Source organism: Salvelinus fontinalis, chromosome 31 (genome assembly GCF_029448725.1).
Source record: "Salvelinus fontinalis isolate EN_2023a chromosome 31, ASM2944872v1, whole genome shotgun sequence".
Lineage (NCBI taxonomy): Eukaryota > Metazoa > Chordata > Actinopteri > Salmoniformes > Salmonidae > Salvelinus > Salvelinus fontinalis.
The window spans coordinates 11,107,635-11,129,232 of record NC_074695.1 but is presented as its reverse complement, the minus strand read 5'-3'; the positions used below and the strand labels follow the sequence as shown (position 1 = coordinate 11,129,232).

The 21,598-nt window shown below is 46.4% G+C and overlaps 1 protein-coding gene across 1 annotated transcript in view; it reads left to right on the top strand.

Annotated features, from left to right (window-relative positions):
* The window catches only part of ubr4 (ubiquitin protein ligase E3 component n-recognin 4), a 133,026-nt gene that overhangs the window by 88,295 nt on the left and 23,133 nt on the right, over positions 1–21,598 (top strand). Inside the window, exons 47-66 of the mRNA XM_055891302.1 lie at positions 1,950–2,046; positions 2,415–2,522; positions 5,092–5,205; positions 6,089–6,298; positions 6,599–6,748; positions 6,845–7,072; positions 7,210–7,288; positions 10,737–10,961; positions 11,274–11,442; positions 13,784–14,014; positions 16,052–16,139; positions 16,460–16,653; positions 17,076–17,315; positions 17,532–17,670; positions 18,683–18,808; positions 19,095–19,223; positions 19,494–19,626; positions 20,597–20,810; positions 21,066–21,241; positions 21,337–21,464. Coding sequence (XP_055747277.1) covers positions 1,950–2,046; positions 2,415–2,522; positions 5,092–5,205; positions 6,089–6,298; positions 6,599–6,748; positions 6,845–7,072; positions 7,210–7,288; positions 10,737–10,961; positions 11,274–11,442; positions 13,784–14,014; positions 16,052–16,139; positions 16,460–16,653; positions 17,076–17,315; positions 17,532–17,670; positions 18,683–18,808; positions 19,095–19,223; positions 19,494–19,626; positions 20,597–20,810; positions 21,066–21,241; positions 21,337–21,464 — 3,178 coding nt within the window. The remainder of the gene's footprint in view (positions 1–1,949; positions 2,047–2,414; positions 2,523–5,091; positions 5,206–6,088; positions 6,299–6,598; positions 6,749–6,844; positions 7,073–7,209; positions 7,289–10,736; positions 10,962–11,273; positions 11,443–13,783; positions 14,015–16,051; positions 16,140–16,459; positions 16,654–17,075; positions 17,316–17,531; positions 17,671–18,682; positions 18,809–19,094; positions 19,224–19,493; positions 19,627–20,596; positions 20,811–21,065; positions 21,242–21,336; positions 21,465–21,598) is intronic.

Below are 21,598 nucleotides of genomic sequence, written 5' to 3'. Positions count from 1 at the left end.
TGGTAGCCATGCTGGTTAAGTGTGCCTTTTTAATTCTAAATAATTCACAGACAGTGTCACCAGCAAAGAACCCCCAAACCATCACACCTCCTCCTCCATGCTTCACGGTGGGAAATACACATGCGAAGATCATCCATTCACCTGCGTCTCACAAAGACACGGAGGTTGGAACCAGACCGAAGGACAGATTTCAAATCAAATTGTTTTAGTCACATGCGCCGAATACAACAGTGAAATCTTTCCTTACGAGCCCCTAACCAACAATGCAGTTTTAAAAATACGGATAAGAAATAAAAGTAAAAAGTAATTAGAGCAGCAGTAAAATAATAATAGTGGGACTATATACAGGGGGTACTGATACAGAGTCAATATGGAAGCTATATACAGGGGGTACTGATACAGAGTCAATGTGTGGGGGCACCGGTTGTTTGAGGTAGTATGTACATGTAAGTAGAGTTATTAAAGTGACTATGCATAGATGACAACAGAGAGTAGCAGCGGTGTGAGAGAGGGGGTGGGGGCAATGCAAATAGTCTGGGTAGCCATTTGATTAGATGTTCAGGAGTCTTATGGCTTGGGGGGTAGAAGCTGTTTAGAAGCCTCTTGGACCTAGACTTGCCGCTCCGGTACTGCTTGCCGTGCGGTAGCAGAGAGAACAGTCTATGACTGGGGTGGCTGGAGTCTTTGACAATTTTTAGGGCTTTCCTCTGACACTGTCTGGTTTAGAGGTCCTGGATGGGAGGAAGTTTGGCCCCGGTGATGTACTGGGTCGTTCGCACTACCCTCTGTAGTGCTTTGCGGTCGGAGGCCGAGCAGTTGCCATACCAGGCAGTGATGCAACCCGTCAGGATGCACTCGATGGTGCAGCTGTAGAACTTTTTGAGGATCTGAGGACCAATGCCAAATATTTTCAGTCTCCTGAGGGGGGAATAGGTTGTCGTGCCTTCTTCACGACTGTCTTGGTGTGTTTGGACCATGTTAGTTTGTTAGTGATGTGGACACCAAGGAACTTGAAACTCTCAACCTGCTTCACTGCAGCCCCGTTGATTAGAATGGGGGCGTTCTGGGTCCTCTTTTTCCTGTAGTCCACAATCATCTCCTGTGTCTTGATCACGTTGAGGGAGAGGTCTAATGTCCATTGCTCATGTTTTTTTGGCCCAAGCAAGTCTCTTCTTATTATTGGTGTCCTTTAGTAGTGGGTTCTTTGCAACAATTTGACCATGAAGGCCTGATGTCTGTTACTTGAACTCTGTAAAGCATTTATTTGGGCTGCAATTTCTGAGGCTGGTAACTCTGAACTTATCCTCTCCAGCAGAGGTAACTCTGGGTCTTCCCTTCCTGTGGCGGTCCTCATGAGAGCCAGTTTCATAGAGCTTGATGGTTTTTGGACTGCACCTGAAGGAACTTTAAAAGTTCTTTAAATTTTCCAGATTGACTGACGTTCATGTCAAAAAGTAATGATGGAATGGCATTTCTCTTTGCTTATTTGAGCTGTTCTTGCCATAATATGGACTTGGTCTTTTACCAAATAGGGCTATCGTCTGTATAACACATTAATTGGTGGAGTTTCTTTCCTCCTTAACTTTAAACAAGACACACCTGTTAATTAAAATGCATTCCAGGTGACTACCTCATTAAGCTGGTTGAGAGAATGCCAAGAGTGCAAAGATGTCATCAAGGCTCCTTGATGAATCTCATAAAATATATTTTGATTTGTTTAAACCTTTTTTGGTTACTACATAATTCCATACGTGCTATTTCATAGTTTGTATGTCTTCACTATTATTCTACAATGTAGGAAAAAAAGTCAAAATAATGAAAAACCCTTGAATGAGTGTCCAAACTTTAGACTGGTACTGCGTATCTAACCACGCCTGTTGTCTCTATGGCAACAGTGGAGTTGTTTTGGAGTGCTTTGTTTTCTGACGTCCTTCTTGTATCTCTTCCAGACTCCACATGGTGCGTCTGATGCTGCTGGAGCGACTCCTACAGCACCTGCCCCAGCTGGACAGTGTAGGAGGAGTCCACGCTATCCCCTACATGCAGGTACTAGCCCATTTGCTGTTGTACTGGCCTTTCATCCATTCAAACTTGTCCTTCTTTACTGCCAATGATTTTGCAGATACCAACTGTTTGGGAGGATTTGGAAAGATCGTGATATGTTTAAAAAAAAAAAAAAAAAAATGTTTTTACTTCCCTTTAGTTGAATGTACTGATTAGGAGGCTGTGTCGCAAATGGCACCCTGGTCAAAAGTAGTGCACTATATAGGGAATAGGGCTCTGGTCTATAGTAGTGCACTATATAGGGAATAGGGCTCTGGTCTATAGTAGTGCACTATATAGGGAGTAGGGTGCCATTTGGGACCGACTCCCAGTCTTTCAGGTTATAGAGCATTTTGGTCAATGTAATGCAGGTGGTCCTGATGCTGACCTCTGACCTGGATGGAGAAGATGACAAGGACAAGGGAGCCCTGGACGACCTGCTGGCTCTACTCATCGCCGAGCTGGGCATGCACAAGAAGGTACCTACCGTGTGTGTGTGACGGCGTCATATCCTTGCTCCGTCCTCGTTTCCTCGATTCCTTTCCTCTCAAAGCACATTGGAGCTTTGAGAGGAAATGGGTTAACAAGGATGCAGAAGAAAAGAATTGATGGCGATTAACGTTTTGACCATTAATTAACATAATCACATTTAGCATCTCCTACCTTCCACACACACAGCCTACAAGCCACTGATGCAGACCTTTTGTAACATCTACATTTTAAATCTAAGTCTAATAAATCCATGTAATATAGTCTACACCGTCACAATAAATCCATTATTTGTTTTAGACAGGTCTAAAGAAACAGGATATGAAGAAAATGTTGTCTAGAACAGAATAGGATACTCCTTATGTTAGGTCCTGAGCTGGCTGTGCCATATGGCTGTAGGCTACAGTAGTTCATTTATAATTACGTGGCATTATTTTATAGTATGAAGAATACAATTTGAACAAATTTGAATAAAATAGAAAGGATATTTTCTGTGTGATTGAGGGAGAGTACGCACAGGCGGCTATTCTGTGTCGGTTAAAAACAAAGAAACAGGTGTTCCTATCTGCTTAATTTAGATGTATTTATGCAACTTTAGTTCTACAAAACGTCGGGCTTATATATTTCGATTTTTTAATACATTGTAAGGCTGCATGATGCGATTTTATATAAATAAATTGTGCAGGCTGCACGCACTTCATCAGTCTCTCATTCACAGTTTAACAAACACTTGATAATATTCTCACCAGGCCTCGAATTTCCCAGTGACCAAACCCCCTTGTGTGGCCGTAATGCCACCTAAAAAAAATCCATGCCTCGTGGTCGTTGTGCCCTTCTTCTGAATATAATAATTATAAGTCCCGGCTGCCTATCGCTGTGCTCCAAAGCACCTCTCACTCACATGGCTCTCTCAGTTATCTACATTTTTATGAACCAATGCCCGTCACGTGATTAGGTCCTTCTCACAGGCTGCAAGTGAAGACGGACACATCTGAGACCCTACGGCGTGCGTCCTTATCCAATTCCAAGGTGCATATTGACGATATTGAAAGAACTGTCCACATTTACTTTCCGTCAACCAACAAGATGAGATTGTAGGCCTAACGAACAGCAAAAGCACTAGCCTACAGTAAACTACTAGCCTGTGTCAATCTACTATCCTCCGTAGTATAAAAGTTGACCTATTATAAAGGTGCATTTTTATGGTGAAAATGATCCTCCCCAAATGTGTAACTCACAAGCTGCTCATGTATGCCAGTTAGGATCTACACCTGTTGTAAAGCAGATTCATGTGCTTCCATTTTTAAGAAGTTATTTGGCCACTTTAGTTGTGATACAAACCTTATCAAACCATGGGCTAGGCTACATGAGGTGTGAGACTTTGATTTGAAAAAGTTGTTTAAAAAAAGCCATACCTTGTCTTACTGCACACACTAGGCAGCATTCACAAGGGGTCATACATCATTCACAAGGGGTCATACATCATTCACAAGGGGTCATACATCATTCACAAGGGGTCATACATCATTCACAAGGGGTCATGCATCATTCACAAGGGGTCATGCATCATTCACAAGGGGTCATGCATCATTCACAAGGGGTCATGCATCATTCACAAGGGGTCATGCATCATTCACAAGGGGTCATGCATCATTCACAAGGGGTCATACATCATTCACAAGGGGTCATGCATCATTCACAAGGGGTCATGCATCATTCACAAGGGGTCATGCATCATTCACAAGGGGTCATGCATCATTCACAAGGGGTCATGCATCATTCACAAGGGGTCATGCATCATTCACAAGGGGTCATGCATCATTCACAAGGGGTCATGCATCATTCAGTGATTGGCCAATATTGTCACCCATCAGACTGTTCTTAAAATTAAATCTTGTCTTCACCTATACTAAATAATATGTGTGTTAAATTAGTTTTGATTTAGAATGGACCATTATCATGCACCTGTATCGAAACAGGGGGCAGCGGGAAATAAATACATGTCATCTATGCACTTAAATAGTGAATGGAGGACACTTTTCCCCTGTGGTTTATTTTCATGCCAGCCAGGTGGGATATACTCCTGTTTATAAAGAAAAGCAAGGTACTTAATATTTGGAAAGTTTTGAAATAAATATAGGAGGCCTACCCTATAGGAAGCTGATGGGATCCTCCTCTTTTTAATAGAGGCCATCACTCTGTTTTCTCACACAATTGTATAGCCTACAGAAATGTTGCGCAACATGAGCTCATGGGCTCTCATGACATTTGCATTGATGTCAGAGTGATTAGAGGGACAATAGAGTGCTGAGCACCAGGCAGTTAAAAGGTTTGGTAGACTATCAATGACCAGCAGCAGCATCAGTGCGCAGTTTTTGGAGAAGCCTAGTTACCGTGACTAAACGGTCACCTTTGACTGCGGTCATGACTTGTGACCACCAGTGCGGCGGTAATACGGTCACCGTAACAGCCGTTAGAAACAGCCTTGGTGTGTGTGTCCCTTTTTCATTGTTCGTTCTCTCACCCCCTGTTTTTTTTTTTTTTTTTTCTCTCCTCCAGGACGTGTCCAAGAAGAATGAGCGCAGCCCCATCAACGAGGTCCATCTGGTCATCATGAGATTGCTCTCTGTGTTCATGTCCAGAACCAAGTCTGGATCTAAGTCTTCCTCTGAGGTACGGGCTTTCCTCTCCTCCAATATTTACCAAAAATAAAATTCATAATTTTCTTTATTGACCAGAAGAGTAAATTATATTCAGTCACTCATGGAGGACAATGAAGTATATTTAAAAAATGCTTTTATTAAAGCTGCAATATGACCAAATTCACATAGAAATGTGAGTTATAGATCTGTCATTCTCATTGAAAGCACGTCTTAAGCGGTAGAGATCTGTGCTATTTCTATGCTTCCTCTCTTAAAGATGCACAGTGCAGAAATCACTCCTCCATTTCTTGGTTGCTACAATTCTAACAGTTCACCTAATTTCAGTTTATGACAACAGGCAATGTGTATAGTACAGAGAATCATTGTACCATCTAAACCTGTTGTGAAATATTTTTTCCATAACCAGAAATATTGTTTGAAGCTGGTGTACAAAACCGAAAGTAAAAAAACGCAAAAACGGAAAGCATAGGAATATTGCACATAGAACACATCTACCGCTTCTTAGACTTGCTTTCAATGAGAATAACAGATCTTTAACTCACATTTCTAGGTGAATTTGGTCAGGTCACCCAAAAGTTACATATTGCAGATTTCAGTTTTGATTTTGCGTCTTTTCAACTTTCGGTTTTGAAAATATATTTCACAGCGGTTTAGGTGGTACAATGATTTCCTACACTGCCTGTTTTGTCACATAAACAGAAATTAGGCAAACTATTAGAATTTTAGCAACCAGGAAATGGCGGAGTGATGTCTGCATATTGCTCCTTTTAAGTGACACATTTCAGCGTGATGCCTTTGTTAGGGTTTTACAGACTTCTACCTTTCAAAATGGCCTCCTATGGAATTTTATGTTGATCTGTTGTAAGTTTTCCTAATCGCATCCCCTTCTCCAGTCGTCCTCTCTGATCTCCAACGCCACGGCCACAGCCCTGCTCAGTCAGGGGGCGATAGACTACTGTCTCCACGTCCTCAAGTCTCTGCTGGAGTTCTGGAAGAGCCAGCAGGAAGAGGAGGAGTCTGTGGCAGCCTCCCAGCTCCTCAAACCTCACACCTCCTCCTCTCCTCCAGACATGAGCCCCTTCTTCCTGAGGCAGTACGTCAAGGTAAGAGGAAACCCCATCGCCGATTTCCAAAAACGTAATCTTGTTGAGTTCAGCCCACAAACTGGTTTTGCACGGACTTTGTTTCAGCATGTTGAGGGGATCAGTTGGAGCAACGCTTGTTCTGAATGGGTCATCTTGATCACATAATGAATAGATATTTGGGATACAAGGTGATTGGTAGACACTGTGTTCCTGTGTGTCTATTTACTTCATGTATGTTCTCTCCTGTCTCTTTCTCCTGTCGCTCTCTCCTGTCGCTCTCTCCTCTCGCTGTCTCCTGTCTCTCTCTCTCTTTCTCAGGGTCATGCTGCTGATGTGTTTGAGGCCTACTCCCAACTTCTGACTGAGATGGTTCTGAGATTACCTTATCAGATCAAGAAGATCGCTGACACCAACCCCCGCATCCCGCCTCCCGTCTTCGACCACTCCTGGTTCTACTTCCTGTCTGAGGTACATGATCTCACATCCTTTTTCTCTGTGTCTCCCACTAGTTCGCTCGCTCACACACACTAACACCCCTTCTACCATCTATGGTTGCCTGCGTAGTACCTGATGATTCAACAGACGCCCTTCGTGAGACGCCAGGTCAGGAAGCTGCTCCTGTTCATCTGTGGTTCTAAGGAGAAGTACCGTCAGCTCCGGGACCTGCACACGCTGGACTCTCACGTCCGCGGCATCAAGAAACTCCTGGAAGAACAGGGCATCTTCCTCCGCGCCGGCGTCGTCACGGCGACCTCCGGCTCCGCCCTGCAGTACGACACGCTCATTAGTCTGGTGAGTGTCTACATCTGTTTTAGGGGGGGAAATACTTTTTTTTTTTTTATCAATCCACAATACCTCAGTCTTACATCTTTAAAAATATATATATATTTTTGCGACTTGTTTTTGAGTTTCTCTGTTTTTGTCAACAGATGGAGCACCTGAAGGCCTGTGCTGAGATAGCCACTCAGAGGACCATCAACTGGCAGAAGTTCTGTATGAAGGATGACTGTAAGTTAGGGTTAGAAGTTCTGTATGAAGGATGACTGTAAGTTAGGGTTAGAAGTTCTGTATGAAGGATGACTGTAAGTTAGGGTCAGAAGTTCTGTATGACGGATGACTAAGTTAGGGTCAGAAGTTCTGTATGAAGGATGACTAAGTTAGGGTCAGAAGTTCTGTATGAAGGATGACTGTAAGTTAGGGTTAGGGTCAGAAGTTCTGTATGAAGGATGACTGTAAGTTAGGGTCAGAAGTTCTGTATGAAGGATGACTAAGTTAGGGTTAGGGTCAGAAGTTCTGTATGAAGGATGACTGTAAGTTAGGGTTAGGGTCAGAAGTTCTGTATGAAGGATGACTGTAAGTTAGGGTTAGAAGTTCTGTATGAAGGATGACTGTAAGTTAGGGTTAGGGTCAGAAGTTCTGTATGAAGGATGACTGTAAGTTAGGGTCAGAAGTTCTGTATGAAGGATGACTGTAAGTTAGGGTTAGAAGTTCTGTATGAAGGATGACTGTAAGTTAGGGTCAGAAGTTCTGTATGACGGATGACTAAGTTAGGGTCAGAAGTTCTGTATGAAGGATGACTGTAAGTTAGGGTCAGAAGTTCTGTATGAAGGATGACTAAGTTAGGGTCAGAAGTTCTGTATGAAGGATGACTAAGTTAGGGTTAGGGTCAGAAGTTCTGTATGAAGGATGACTGTAAGTTAGGGTTAGGGTCAGAAGTTCTGTATGAAGGATGACTGTAAGTTAGGGTTAGGGTCAGAAGTTCTGTATGAAGGATGACTGTAAGTTAGGGTCAGAAGTTCTGTATGAAGGATGACTGTAAGTTAGGGTCAGAAGTTCTGTATGAAGGATGACTGTAAGTTAGGGTCAGAAGTCGCTCTGGATAAGAGCGTCTGCTAAATGACTTAAATGTAATGTAAATGTAAAATGTAAAAGTTCTGTATGAAGGATGACTGTAAGTTAGGGTCAGAAGTTCTGTATGAAGGATGACTGTAAGTTAGGGTCAGAAGTTCTGTATGAAGGATGACTGTAAGTTAGGGTCAGAAGTTCTGTATGAAGGATGACTGTAAGTTAGGGTTAGAAGTTCTGTATGAAGGATGACTGTAAGTTAGGGTCAGAAGTTCTGTATGACGGATGACTAAGTTAGGGTCAGAAGTTCTGTATGAAGGATGACTAAGTTAGGGTCAGAAGTTCTGTATGAAGGATGACTGTAAGTTAGGGTTAGGGTCAGAAGTTCTGTATGAAGGATGACTGTAAGTTAGGGTCAGAAGTTCTGTATGAAGGATGACTAAGTTAGGGTTAGGGTCAGAAGTTCTGTATGAAGGATGACTGTAAGTTAGGGTTAGGGTCAGAAGTTCTGTATGAAGGATGACTGTAAGTTAGGGTTAGAAGTTCTGTATGAAGGATGACTGTAAGTTAGGGTTAGAAGTTCTGTATGAAGGATGACTGTAAGTTAGGGTTAGAAGTTCTGTATGAAGGATGACTGTAAGTTAGGGTTAGAAGTTCTGTATGAAGGATGACTGTAAGTTAGGGTCAGAAGTTCTGTATGACGGATGACTAAGTTAGGGTCAGAAGTTCTGTATGAAGGATGACTGTAAGTTAGGGTCAGAAGTTCTGTATGAAGGATGACTAAGTTAGGGTCAGAAGTTCTGTATGAAGGATGACTAAGTTAGGGTTAGGGTCAGAAGTTCTGTATGAAGGATGACTGTAAGTTAGGGTTAGGGTCAGAAGTTCTGTATGAAGGATGACTGTAAGTTAGGGTTAGGGTCAGAAGTTCTGTATGAAGGATGACTGTAAGTTAGGGTTAGAAGTTCTGTATGAAGGATGACTGTAAGTTAGGGTTAGAAGTTCTGTATGAAGGATGACTGTAAGTTAGGGTCAGAAGTTCTGTATGACGGATGACTAAGTTAGGGTCAGAAGTTCTGTATGAAGGATGACTAAGTTAGGGTCAGAAGTTCTGTATGAAGGATGACTGTAAGTTAGGGTTAGGGTCAGAAGTTCTGTATGAAGGATGACTGTAAGTTAGGGTCAGAAGTTCTGTATGAAGGATGACTAAGTTAGGGTTAGGGTCAGAAGTTCTGTATGAAGGATGACTGTAAGTTAGGGTTAGGGTCAGAAGTTCTGTATGAAGGATGACTGTAAGTTAGGGTTAGAAGTTCTGTATGAAGGATGACTGTAAGTTAGGGTTAGAAGTTCTGTATGAAGGATGACTGTAAGTTAGGGTTAGAAGTTCTGTATGAAGGATGACTGTAAGTTAGGGTTAGAAGTTCTGTATGAAGGATGACTGTAAGTTAGGGTCAGAAGTTCTGTATGACGGATGACTAAGTTAGGGTCAGAAGTTCTGTATGAAGGATGACTGTAAGTTAGGGTCAGAAGTTCTGTATGAAGGATGACTAAGTTAGGGTCAGAAGTTCTGTATGAAGGATGACTAAGTTAGGGTTAGGGTCAGAAGTTCTGTATGAAGGATGACTGTAAGTTAGGGTTAGGGTCAGAAGTTCTGTATGAAGGATGACTGTAAGTTAGGGTTAGGGTCAGAAGTTCTGTATGAAGGATGACTGTAAGTTAGGGTCAGAAGTTCTGTATGAAGGATGACTGTAAGTTAGGGTCAGAAGTTCTGTATGAAGGATGACTGTAAGTTAGGGTCAGAAGTCGCTCTGGATAAGAGCGTCTGCTAAATGACTTAAATGTAATGTAAATGTAAAATGTAAAAGTTCTGTATGAAGGATGACTGTAAGTTAGGGTCAGAAGTTCTGTATGAAGGATGACTGTAAGTTAGGGTCAGAAGTTCTGTATGAAGGATGACTGTAAGTTAGGGTCAGAAGTTCTGTATGAAGGATGACTGTAAGTTAGGGTCATAAGTTCTGTATGAAGGATGACTGTAAGTTAGGGTCATAAGTTCTGTATGAAGGATGACTGTAAGTTAGGGTTAGAAGTTCTGTATGAAGGATGACTGTAAGTTAGGGTTAGGGTCAGAAGTTCTGTATGAAGGATGACTGTAAGTTCAAGGCTCTTCCCTCTTGCTCTTTTTTGCCCTTTCGCCTCTCAAGTGGTAACCCGGGTAGCCTTTAGACTTCTCCAGTGGTAACCCGGGTAGCCTTTAGACTTCTCCAGTGGTAACCCGGGTAGCCTTTAGACTTCTCCAGTGGTAACCCGGGTAGCCTTTAGACTTCTCCAGTGGTAACCCGGGTAGCCTTTAGACTTCTCAAGTGGTAACCCGGGTAGCCTTTAGACTTCTCCAGTGGTAACCCGGGTAGCCTTTAGACTTCTCAAGTGGTAACCCGGGTAGCCTTTATGCCTCAAGTGTGAGTTTCTTGAAGTGTAACCCTATCCTTTTGCTGTTATCGAGCCAAGCCAATCTGTGCTCTACTGCGAGAGTTTCAGTTGGCATGGATGAGTTAGTTTGTCTTAACTCTCTCCCTCCCCCTTTCCCTCTCTCTCCCCCACTCCCCTCTCTCTCCAGCCATACTGTACTTTCTACTGCAGGTCAGCTTCCTGGTAGATGAGGGAGTGTCTCCGGTGCTCCTCCAGCTGCTATCCTGTGCTCTGTGTGGCAGCAAGGTCCTGGCTTCCTCTTCCTCCTCCTCTTCCTCCGGAGGAGGGTCTGGGGGCACTGGGACTCAGTCCTCTCAGAGCAAGTCCTCAAGCAAGAAGAGCAAGAAGGAGGACAAGGAGAAAGACAAAGAAGGTGAGGAGAGAGACACGAGAGTTCATCTTATTATAACCTTGAAAAATAATTATGGCTGTATATTGTTGAAAATGTGTTGATTTGTTTTAAAGTCTTTCGATCGTTAGAAAATTATTGCGTTTATGTTTTTATCCTTGAAAAACCTTTCATTTGTTGTACGTTTGAGAAACAGACTTGCTACTGTAGTCTGAAGTGTTTGTGTTTTGAGAGACTTGCTACTGTAGTCTGAAGTTTGTTTTGTGTGTGTGTGTGTGTGTGTGTGTGTGTGTGTTCTAAGCAAGTCTTCCTCTAAAATGTTGTTGTCTTCTCCAGGTGACGGTGTGGGTAGCCAGGAGGACCAGCTGTGTACTGCTCTGGTCTCTCAGCTCAACAAGTTTGCCGACAAAGAGACTCTCATCCAGTTCCTCCGCTGCTTCCTGCTCGAGTCCAACTCCTCTGCCGTGCGCTGGCAAGCCCACTGTCTCGCACTGCATATCTACAGGTACGTACTCACCCTACGTAAAGGTGCAGTAGTACACACTAGTGCGATTTAACCGCCATTTTGTATTATTATTTGTGGGGTTATTAAACAACTAATTGTCCGTTCAATAACTTGAATTCCATTTAGTTTGGTTTCTTTGAAGCCAACTCGCCGTTTCTGTAGAGAGAAATCAACTGAACTATATGGGACGCTGGGCTGAAGGGAGTTGTAGTTTTCATTAAGCAAATATTTAACCTAGTTCAGTGCAGAAATGTGTTAATTAACTGCAATGACCATAATCCATTGCACCAGTTTTTTTCGGCTCAGGCAGAGATGAATAAACTTTTACGCCTGCTAAGTTAGGATAGATGTACGCAGACCGCATAGACAGCATGAAAGAGGAAAGTACACAACACAACGACGCGAGAGAGGGAATAGAGACAGTTCGTGATAGGCGTGCCTCATCTACTTTGAAGAACTACTAGTCAAATGATTTAGTCAGACTAGCCTAGCAGCTAGCCTAACTAAATAGGACAGCTACAGACCGAGCAAGTATGAGGAGTAGAAAGATACCGCTGGCTGCTAATGTTAAGATGTTGACTTTAAGAAATCAAAACTAATAAAGCCATCAGATACAAACTAAGTCATATACACAACAGAAATAGTGGTGTAATTATTTTGTTATTGATGTCTACCAAATGTGGACCTGACACAGACTATAGAATATTTTCAATGTTTTGGCAATTCAATGTTCACTTTTTGGCTGTGGAATTTCCATTAAAAAGGGGGGGGGGGGGGGGGGATATTTTACAAACATAATATTATTTTTTTAATAATCTAACTGAAACCTAACCGACCTAGAAAAGCACTAATCACTCAGCACCAGTACACACACAATTAGCCTAGTAAAAGGTATCTGTTGTAACGGGTAAATGTGCAGGCCTTCATTCAATGAGCGGGCCCTACTTCATTCAATGAGCGGGCCCTACTTCATTCAATGAGCGGGCCCTACTTCATTCAATGAGCGGGCCCTACTTCATTCAATGAGCGGGCCCTACTTCATTCAATGAGCGGGCCCTCCTTCATTCAATGAGCGGGCCCTCCGTCATTCAATGAGCGGGCCCTCCGTCGTTCAATGAGCGGGCCCTCCGTCGTTCAATGAGCGGGCCCTCCTTCATTCAATGAGCGGGCCCTCCGTCGTTCAATGAGCGGGCCCTCCTTCATTCAATGAGCGGGCCCTCCGTCGTTCAATGAGCGGGCCCTCCTTCATTCAATGAGCGGGCCCTCCTTCATTCAATGAGCGGGCCCTACTTCATTCAATGAGCGGGCCCTACTTCATTCAATGAGCGGGCCCTACTTCATTCAATGAGCGGGCCCTACTTCATTCAATGAGCGGGCCCTCCTTCATTCAATGAGCGGGCCCTCCGTCATTCAATGAGCGGGCCCTCCGTCGTTCAATGAGCGGGCCCTCCGTCGTTCAATGAGCGGGCCCTCCTTCATTCAATGAGCGGGCCCTCCGTCGTTCAATGAGCGGGCCCTCCTTCATTCAATGAGCGGGCCCTCCGTCGTTCAATGAGCGGGCCCTCCTTCATTCAATGAGCGGGCCCTACTTCATTCAATGAGCGGGCCCTACTTCATTCAATGAGCGGGCCCTACTTCATTCAATGAGCGGGCCCTACTTCATTCAATGAGCGGGCCCTCCGTCGTTCAATGAGCGGGCCCTCCGTCGTTCAATGAGCGGGCCCTCCGTCGTTCAATGAGCGGGCCCTCCGTCGTTCAATGAGCGGGCCCTCCGTCGTTCAATGAGCGGGCCCTCCGTCGTTCAATGAGCGGGCCCTCCGTCGTTCAATGAGCGGGCCCTCCGTCGTTCAATGAGCGGGCCCTCCGTCGTTCAATGAGCGGGCCCTCCGTCGTTCAATGAGCGGGCCCTCCGTCGTTCAATGAGCGGGCCCTACGTCGTTCAATGAGCGGGCCCTACGTCGTTCAATGAGCGGGCGCTACGTCGTTCAATGAGCGGGCCCTCCGTCGTTCAATGAGCGGGCCCTACGTCGTTCAATGAGCGGGCCCTCCGTCGTTCAATGAGCGGGCCCTACGTCGTTCAATGAGCGGGCGCTACGTCGTTCAATGAGCGGGGCCCTACGTCATTCAATGAGCGGCCCGCTCACGTCATTCTAGACAATGCCTGAACCTAGAGAGCTGCCTAGACACCATGGTTTTCTGCCAGTTTCTTGAAGTATGTTTTTCATGCTTGGGTATTCAGAAAAGACTGTTGCAAGGACTACACTATCTTACACCGTCAACATCTACAACTTTGTCAATACTTACCTCCAAAGCTACAACCATATGTTCTCTCCCTCTGTAGAAACTCCAGTAAGTCTCAGCAGGAGCTGTTGTTGGACCTGACCTGGGCCATCTGGCCAGAGCTGCCCGCCTACGGACGCAAGGCCGCTCAGTTTGTAGACCTGCTCGGCTACTTTTCCCTGAAGACCCCCCAGACTGAGAAGAAGTTAAAGGAGTATTCCCAGAAAGCTGTGGAAATCCTGAGGACCCAGAACCACATCCTGACCACCCATCCCAACTCTAACATCTACAGGTACGGCTGAACACAGACCCAAACTATCCACCACCCTGATATGGCCGTAGCAGCCTCTGTTCACCCTGATATGGCCGTAGCAGCCTCCGGTCACCCTGATATGGCCGTAGCAGCCTCCGGTCACCCTGATATGGCCGTAGCAGCCTCCGGTCACCCTGATATGGCCGTAGCAGCCTCCGGTCACCCTGATATGGCTGTAGCAGCCTCTGTTCACCCTGATATGGCTGTAGCAGCCTCTGTTCACCCTGATATGGCTGTAGCAGCCTCCGGTCACCCTGATATGGCCGTAGCAGCCTCCGGTCACCCTGATATGGCTGTAGCAGCCTCTGTTCACCCTGATGTGGCCGTAGCAGCCTCCGGTCACCCTGATATGGCTGTAGCAGCCTCCGGTCACCCTGATATGGCTGTAGCAGCCTCTGTTCACCCTGATATGGCTGTAGCAGCCTCCGTTCACCCTGATATGGCCGTAGCAGCCTCCGGTCACCCTGATATGGCTGTAGCAGCCTCTGTTCACCCTGATATGGCTGTAGCAGCCTCTGTTCACCCTGATATGGCTGTAGCAGCCTCTGTTCACCTTGATATGGCTGTAGCAGCCTCTGTTCACCCTGATATGGCTGTAGCAGCCTCTGTTCACCCTGATATGGCTGTAGCAGCCTCTGTTCACCCTGATATGGCTGTAGCAGCCTCTGTTCACCCTGATATGGCTGTAGCAGCCTCTGTTCACCCTGGTATGGCTGTAGCAGCCTCTGTTCACCCTGATATGGCTGTAGCAGCCTCTGTTCACCCTGATATGGCTGTAGCAGCCTCTGTTCACCCTGATATGGCTGTAGCAGCCTCTGTTCACCCTGATATGGCTGTAGCAGCCTCTGTTCACCCTGATATGGCTGTAGCAGCCTCTGTTCACCCTGATATGGCTGTAGCAGCCTCTGTTCACCCTGATATGGCTGTAGCAGCCTCTGTTCACCCTGATATGGCTGTAGCAGCCTCTGTTCACCCTGATATGGCTGTAGCAGCCTCTGTTCACCCTGATATGGCTGTAGCAGCCTCTGTTCACCCTGATATGGCCGTAGCAGCCTCTGTTCACCCTGATATGGCCGTAGCAGCCTCTGTTCACCCTGATATGGCCGTAGCAGCCTCTGTTCACCCTGATATGGCTGTAGCAGCCTCTGTTCACCCTGATATGGCTGTAGCAGCCTCTGTTCACCCTGATATGGCTGTAGCAGCCTCTGTTCACCCTGATATGGCTGTAGCAGCCTCTGTTCACCCTGATATGGCTGTAGCAGCCTCTGTTCACCCTGATATGGCTGTAGCAGCCTCCGTTACCCTGATATGGCCGCGGCAGCCTCCGTTACCCTGATATGGCCGCGGCAGCCTCCGTTACCCTGATATGGCCGCGGCAGCCTCCGTTACCCTGATATGGCCGCGGCAGCCTCCGGTCACCCTGATATGGCCGCGGCAGCCTCCGGTCACCCTGATATGGCCGCGGCAGCCTCCGGTCACCCTGATATGGCCGCGGCAGCCTCCGGTCACCCTGATATGGCCGCGGCAGCCTCCGGTCACCCTGATATGGCCGCGGCAGCCTCCGGTCACCCTGATATGGCCGCGGCAGCCTCCGGTCACCCTGATATGGCCGCGGCAGCCTCCGGTCACCCTGATATGGCCGCGGCAGCCTCCGGTCACCCTGATATGGCCGCGGCAGCCTCCGGTCACCCTGATATGGCCGCGGCAGCCTCCGGTCACCCTGATATGGCCGCGGCAGCCTCCGGTCACCCTGATATGGCCGCGGCAGCCTCCGGTCACCCTGATATGGCCGCGGCAGTCTATTTAACTATAGCTTTCCCTTGCAAAATAAATAGGTTTTATCTCAAGACTAACCAGTTTTTAAATAATGGTTAAATTAAATATATCAAACTAGCTTCCACAGCTGTTTGTCTCCATGTTTTGTTTCTTATTGAAATATGAACCTTGTCTGTCTGTGTTGCAGTACCCTGTCAGGTCGGATTTAAGTACTAACCATGTCTCTTGTCTGTGTTGCAGTACCCTGTCAGGCCTGGTGGAGTTTGATGGTTTCTACCTGGAGAGTGATCCCTGTCTGGTGTGCAACAACCCTGAAGTGCCCTTCTCTGTAAGTAGAGCCTAACGCTGCTTCCCAATTCTCCACACTTCCCACAAAGTGTGCACTTGCGCAGTTCCCTCTCATAAGAAGAATGGACTAGTGTAAGTAATGTTTGGAGGGGGGGGGGGGTGTAACTCCCTATGGGCCATGATAGCACCAATCCATTACTATTAAATGCATGAGAGGGAGGGATCAAAAACACACCTGTGGCTGAAGCGTTTTGAATCGAATATGTGTTCATTCCATTGATAAAGGCACAGCTTTCCCATTTTCTATGTATCCAATACTAATTTTCTCTCTCTCTCTCTCTCTCTCTCTGTCTCTCTCAGAACATCAAGCTGTCGTCCATTAAGGTGGACACTAGATACACTACTACCCAGCAGGTAGTGAAGCTGATCAGTAGCCACACCATCAGTAAGGTGACGGTGAAGATAGGAGACCTGAAGAGAACCAAGATGGTCCGGACCATCAGCCTCTACTACAACAACAGGACCGTACAGGCCATCGTAGAACTCAAGAACAAGTGAGTTTATACCCTGAACGCAGTGTGTTTTTGTTAGCCTGTTAGCCTGTTTTGTATGACCGTAGGAGTTGGCAAGACGGAACAAATAGATCTGGGACCGGGCTAATCTGTCGTTCTTATTTAAGTGTATTTAAATATCTGGCTTCGACAACGATGTGGTACAGTATCAAATAGTCGATATTCAATAGATTAGATTTATCGCCAGATTTTATTCCATTCAATGAGATACAAATCAACAATACAGACAGCTAACTGTATACTGGAAACAGAGAGAGCTTTATCGATGAACCGCTCCAGCCCTAGTTCTGTCTTAATTCTGTATGAACGGAATCAGTCTTAATGGATCTGCAGCGTGTAGTCTTTTTTTTATATTTTATCTTCTTATATATATATATAATGTACCTCTATCTGCCTCTACCCAGACCTGCCCGTTGGCACAAGGCCAAGAAGGTCCAACTGACTCCAGGTCAGACAGAGGTCAAAATCGACCTGCCGCTGCCTATCGTGGCGTCCAACCTCATGATCGAGTTCTCCGACTTCTACGAGAACTACCAGGCCTCCAGCGAGACGCTCCAGTGTCCGCGATGCTCTGCCTCCGTGCCCGCCAACCCTGGCGTCTGTGGAAACTGTGGAGAAAACGTCTACCAGTGCCACAAGTGCAGGTAGCTACCCAATAGGCCATTGATGCCTGAAATATTAAATTTGTTATATTATGGCTTACTTGAATAGGGACAGATCTGAGTAACCAAATTATTGAAATGCCCCTACTGATTAGTCCTATCGGGTACACACTTCACGTCTTAAAGTGGGACACCTTAGTTTTGGTGTTTCTGGTTACTGATGCTGATTGAATGTGGTTCTTTATCTTCCTCCTCCAGGTCCATTAATTATGATGAGAAGGATCCCTTTCTGTGCAACGCCTGTGGTTTCTGTAAATACGCCCGCTTTGACTTCATGTTGTACACCAAGCCCTGCTGTGCTGTGGACCCAATCGAGACCGAGGAGGACAGGAAGAAGGTGAACACATTTAGTTTTATTGGGACATTCTCAAACTATTTCTTAGTGATGCGTGACAGGGGTTAGCTATATTTTTCAACCCGAACCCCACCCTGACACACAGTTAAAAAATAAAAATAAATCCAGATTTTCTCTGTCCTGGTCACATCCCTCTGGTTGCCCTGGTCACATCCCTCTGGTTGCCCTGGTCACATCCCTCTGGTTGTCCTGGTCACATCCCTCTGGTTGTCCTGGTCACATCCCTCTGGTTGTCCTGGTCACATCCCTCTGGTTGCCCTGGTCACATCCCTCTGATTGCCCTGGTCACATCCCTCTGGTTGCCCTGGTCACATCCCTCTGGTTGCCCTGGTCACATCCCTCTGGTTGCCCTGGTCACATCCCTCTGGTTGCCCTGGTCACATCCCTCTGGTTGCCCTGGTCACATCCCTCTGGTTGCCCTGGTCACATCCCTCTGGTTGCCCTGGTCACATCCCTCTGGTTGCCCTGGTCACATCCCTCTGGTTGCCCTGGTCACATCCCTCTGGTTGCCCTGGTCACATCCCTCTGGTTGCCCTGGTCACATCCCTCTGGTTGCCCTGGTCACATCCCTCTGGTTGCCCTGGTCACATCCCTCTGGTTGCCCTGGTCACATCCCTCTGGTTGCCCTGGTCACATCCCTCTGGTTGCCCTGGTCACATCCCTCTGGTTGCCCTGGTCACATCCCTCTGGTTGCCCTGGTCACATCCCTCTGGTTGCCCTGGTCACATCCCTCTGGTTGCCCTGGTCACATCCCTCTGGTTGCCCTGGTCACATCCCTCTGGTTGCCCTGGTCACATCCCTCTGGTTGCCCTGGTCACATTCCTCTCTGGTTGCCCTGGTCACATTCCTCTCTGGTTGCCCTGGTCACATCCCTCTGGTTGCCCTGGTCACATCCCTCTGGTTGCCGCTCTAACAAGAAACATAGAACCTTCCTTCCCACATTAACTGGTTGAAAACAAACCAAAGCCTGCTGTTTGTGTCGTTCTCTGTGTAGGCGGTGACCAACATCAACACGCTGCTGGACAAGGCTGACCGCGTGTACCACCAGCTGATGGGACACAGACCCCAGCTGGAGAGTCTGTTGTCCAAGGTCAACGAGGCAGCACCTGAGAAACCACAGGTCAGATACTACCCTCTGGTATATGAACTTCATACGATTCGCACCTCCACACATTTCACATTTTGACATTTTTTTTAGTACTTTAGCATTTCACTTGACTAAGTAAAACAACCGAATATCACAAACATTTCAAATTTAAACCTTCACAATACCCTAGCAGTTGTATGGCATCAATCCATAGGATTTATTCTGTATTTAAGTTAAACATCATGAAGAATTTGTCTGTTTTACTGGAAGTGTTGAACTAGAATCTGATGTTTCGATGCTGTTGTCATGCCCCTAATAGGATGATTCTGGAGCAGGGGCGGGGCTTGGAGCGTCCTCGGCCAATGTGAACAGGTACATCCAGCAGCTGGCTCAGGAGTACAGCGGAGACTGTAAGACGTCCTTTGACGAGCTCTCCAAGATCATACAGGTGAGAGACCGGGGGACGTGATGAGCACATTTAATCCTGTCCTTACTTACTAGTTAACATCCTGGTTATAGGTACACTCAATATGGCTGTCAGTTCACCCATCACGGGAACATTGACTTGAATGAGGATACCCCTTTTTTTTTTTTTTTTGTGATTTTATATTTCTATGGAGCTTCACAGCTGTTCAAACAGCAGGTCCTACATTCAAGTATGTTGTATGATTTTTTAAAGAGTTATCATCCCCATTTCCCCCCCCCCCCCCCCCTCCAGAAAGTCCTGGCGTCCCGTAAAGAACTCCTGGAGTACGACCTGCAGCAGCGTGAAGCCGCCACGAAGTCCTCTCGCTCCAGCTCCCATCAGCCCACCTTCACAGCCAGCCAATACAGAGCCCTCTCTGTGTTAGGTACTGCACTTTATACACACACAAACTACTTTACCTGACTTGGTTATATTCAATTCAAATGTATTTATAAAGCCCTTCTAACATCAGCTGATATCTCTCAGTGCTGTACAGAAACCCAGCCCTAAAACCCCAAACAACAAGCAATGCAGGTGTAGAAGCACGGTGGCTAGGAAAGACTCCCTAGAAAGGCCAAAATCTAGGAAGAAACCTAGAGAGGAACCAGGCTATGAGGGGTTGCCAGTCCTCTTCTGGCTGTGCCGGGTGAAGAATATAACAGAACATGTCCAAGATGTTCAAATGTTCATAAATGACCAGCATGGTCAAATAACAATAATCACAGTAGTTATCGAGGGTGCAGCAAGTCAGCACCTCAGGAGTAAATGTCAGTTGGCTTTTCATAGCCGATCATTAAGAGTATCTCTACCGCTGCTGCTGTCTCTAGAGAGTTGAAAACAGCAGGTCAGGGACAGGTAGCACGTCCGGTGAACAGGTCAGGGTTCCATAGCCGCAGGCAGAACAGTTGAAACTGGAGCAGCAGCACGGCCAGGTGGACTGGGCACAGCAAGGAGTCATCATGCCAGGTAGTCCTGAGGCATGGTCCTTGGGCTCAGGTCCTCCGAGAGAGAGAAAGAAAAACACTTTAGCCCTTCTATTTGGGATTTCTAATAGAAGCTATTTGGTGTTATGTATTTACTGTCACTTGTTGTGATCCAGGACTTGCATCCCAAATGCCACCCTGTCACCTATAGTGCACGGGCCTTGGTTAAAAGTAGTGGGCTAGAAAGGGTGTGATTTTTGGGAAGCACACTTGTCTTTCTAAAACTGCTGCAAATCAATTTCCCATTTGGGACCAATTTGCCATGTAGGCAGACGTTTTTTATCTAAAGTAACTTCCATTATTTGAGAACATGGTTGTTTTTCTTCTTCTTTTGGGTAGACTAATAACAAAGATCTATCTATCTACATCTAGGCTGCGGACACACCTCCTCCAACAAGTGTTATGGCTGTGCCTCGGCCGTGACGGGTCATTGTATCACCCTGCTAAGGGCCCTGGCCACCAACCCAGCCCTCCGGCAGATCCTTGGGCTCCAGGGGCTCATCAGAGAGCTGTTTGAGTACAACCTGAGAAGAGGTACCGCTGCCATGAGGGAGGAGGTCAGACAACTGGTTTGCCTGCTCACCAGGTATAGTAGTGGTTTGTGTTCTCATAGACAGTGTTAGCCCCTGCTGAGCTAATGTCTATGCATTAGCTTGGAGAGCTAACCAAACGTGCACGTAGCTCACAAGTGTACATAAGCCCAAACGAGTATTAAAAGCTGGGTAGTCTGTGTGCTATAAGACCTGTGTTAGCCCTCTGAGCTGAAGCCTAGGCATTCCAATCACACACCTCACATACAGTGAGTAAGCCCATTCTCATCGGTCTACGTCTCCCTGTACAGAGACCAGCCAGAGGCCACTCAGCAGATGAATGACCTGATCATTCACAAGGTGTCCGCTGCTCTGAAGGGCCACTGGGCCAATCCTGACCTGGTCTCCAGTCTGCAGTATGAGATGCTACTGCTCACCGACTCCATCTCCAAGGAGGGGGGCTGCTGGGAGCTACGACTGCGATGTGGTGAGGCTTTTACCTCATCTTCTCTCATCCCCTTTTCTTTCCCTTTTTAAATAACGTAATTTAATAATCCCCGTCTTTCTCTCTGTGTCTATTAGCCCTGAGTTTGTTCCTGATGGCCGTGAACATCAAGACCCCTGTAGTGGTGGAGAACATTACTCTGATGTGTCTCAGGATCCTACAGAAACTCATCAAGCCTCCTGCCCCCACCTCCAAGAAGAACAAGGTACACTACTACACAACATAGCAGTCAGTCATACTTGGCCTGGGCGAGTTTTGAGAGAGACTTACATTGCAGTCTGTGTTTTTCGTAGAATGACGTCCAAAATTATAATGAGTTATTTAAGGATTTTAGGTTAT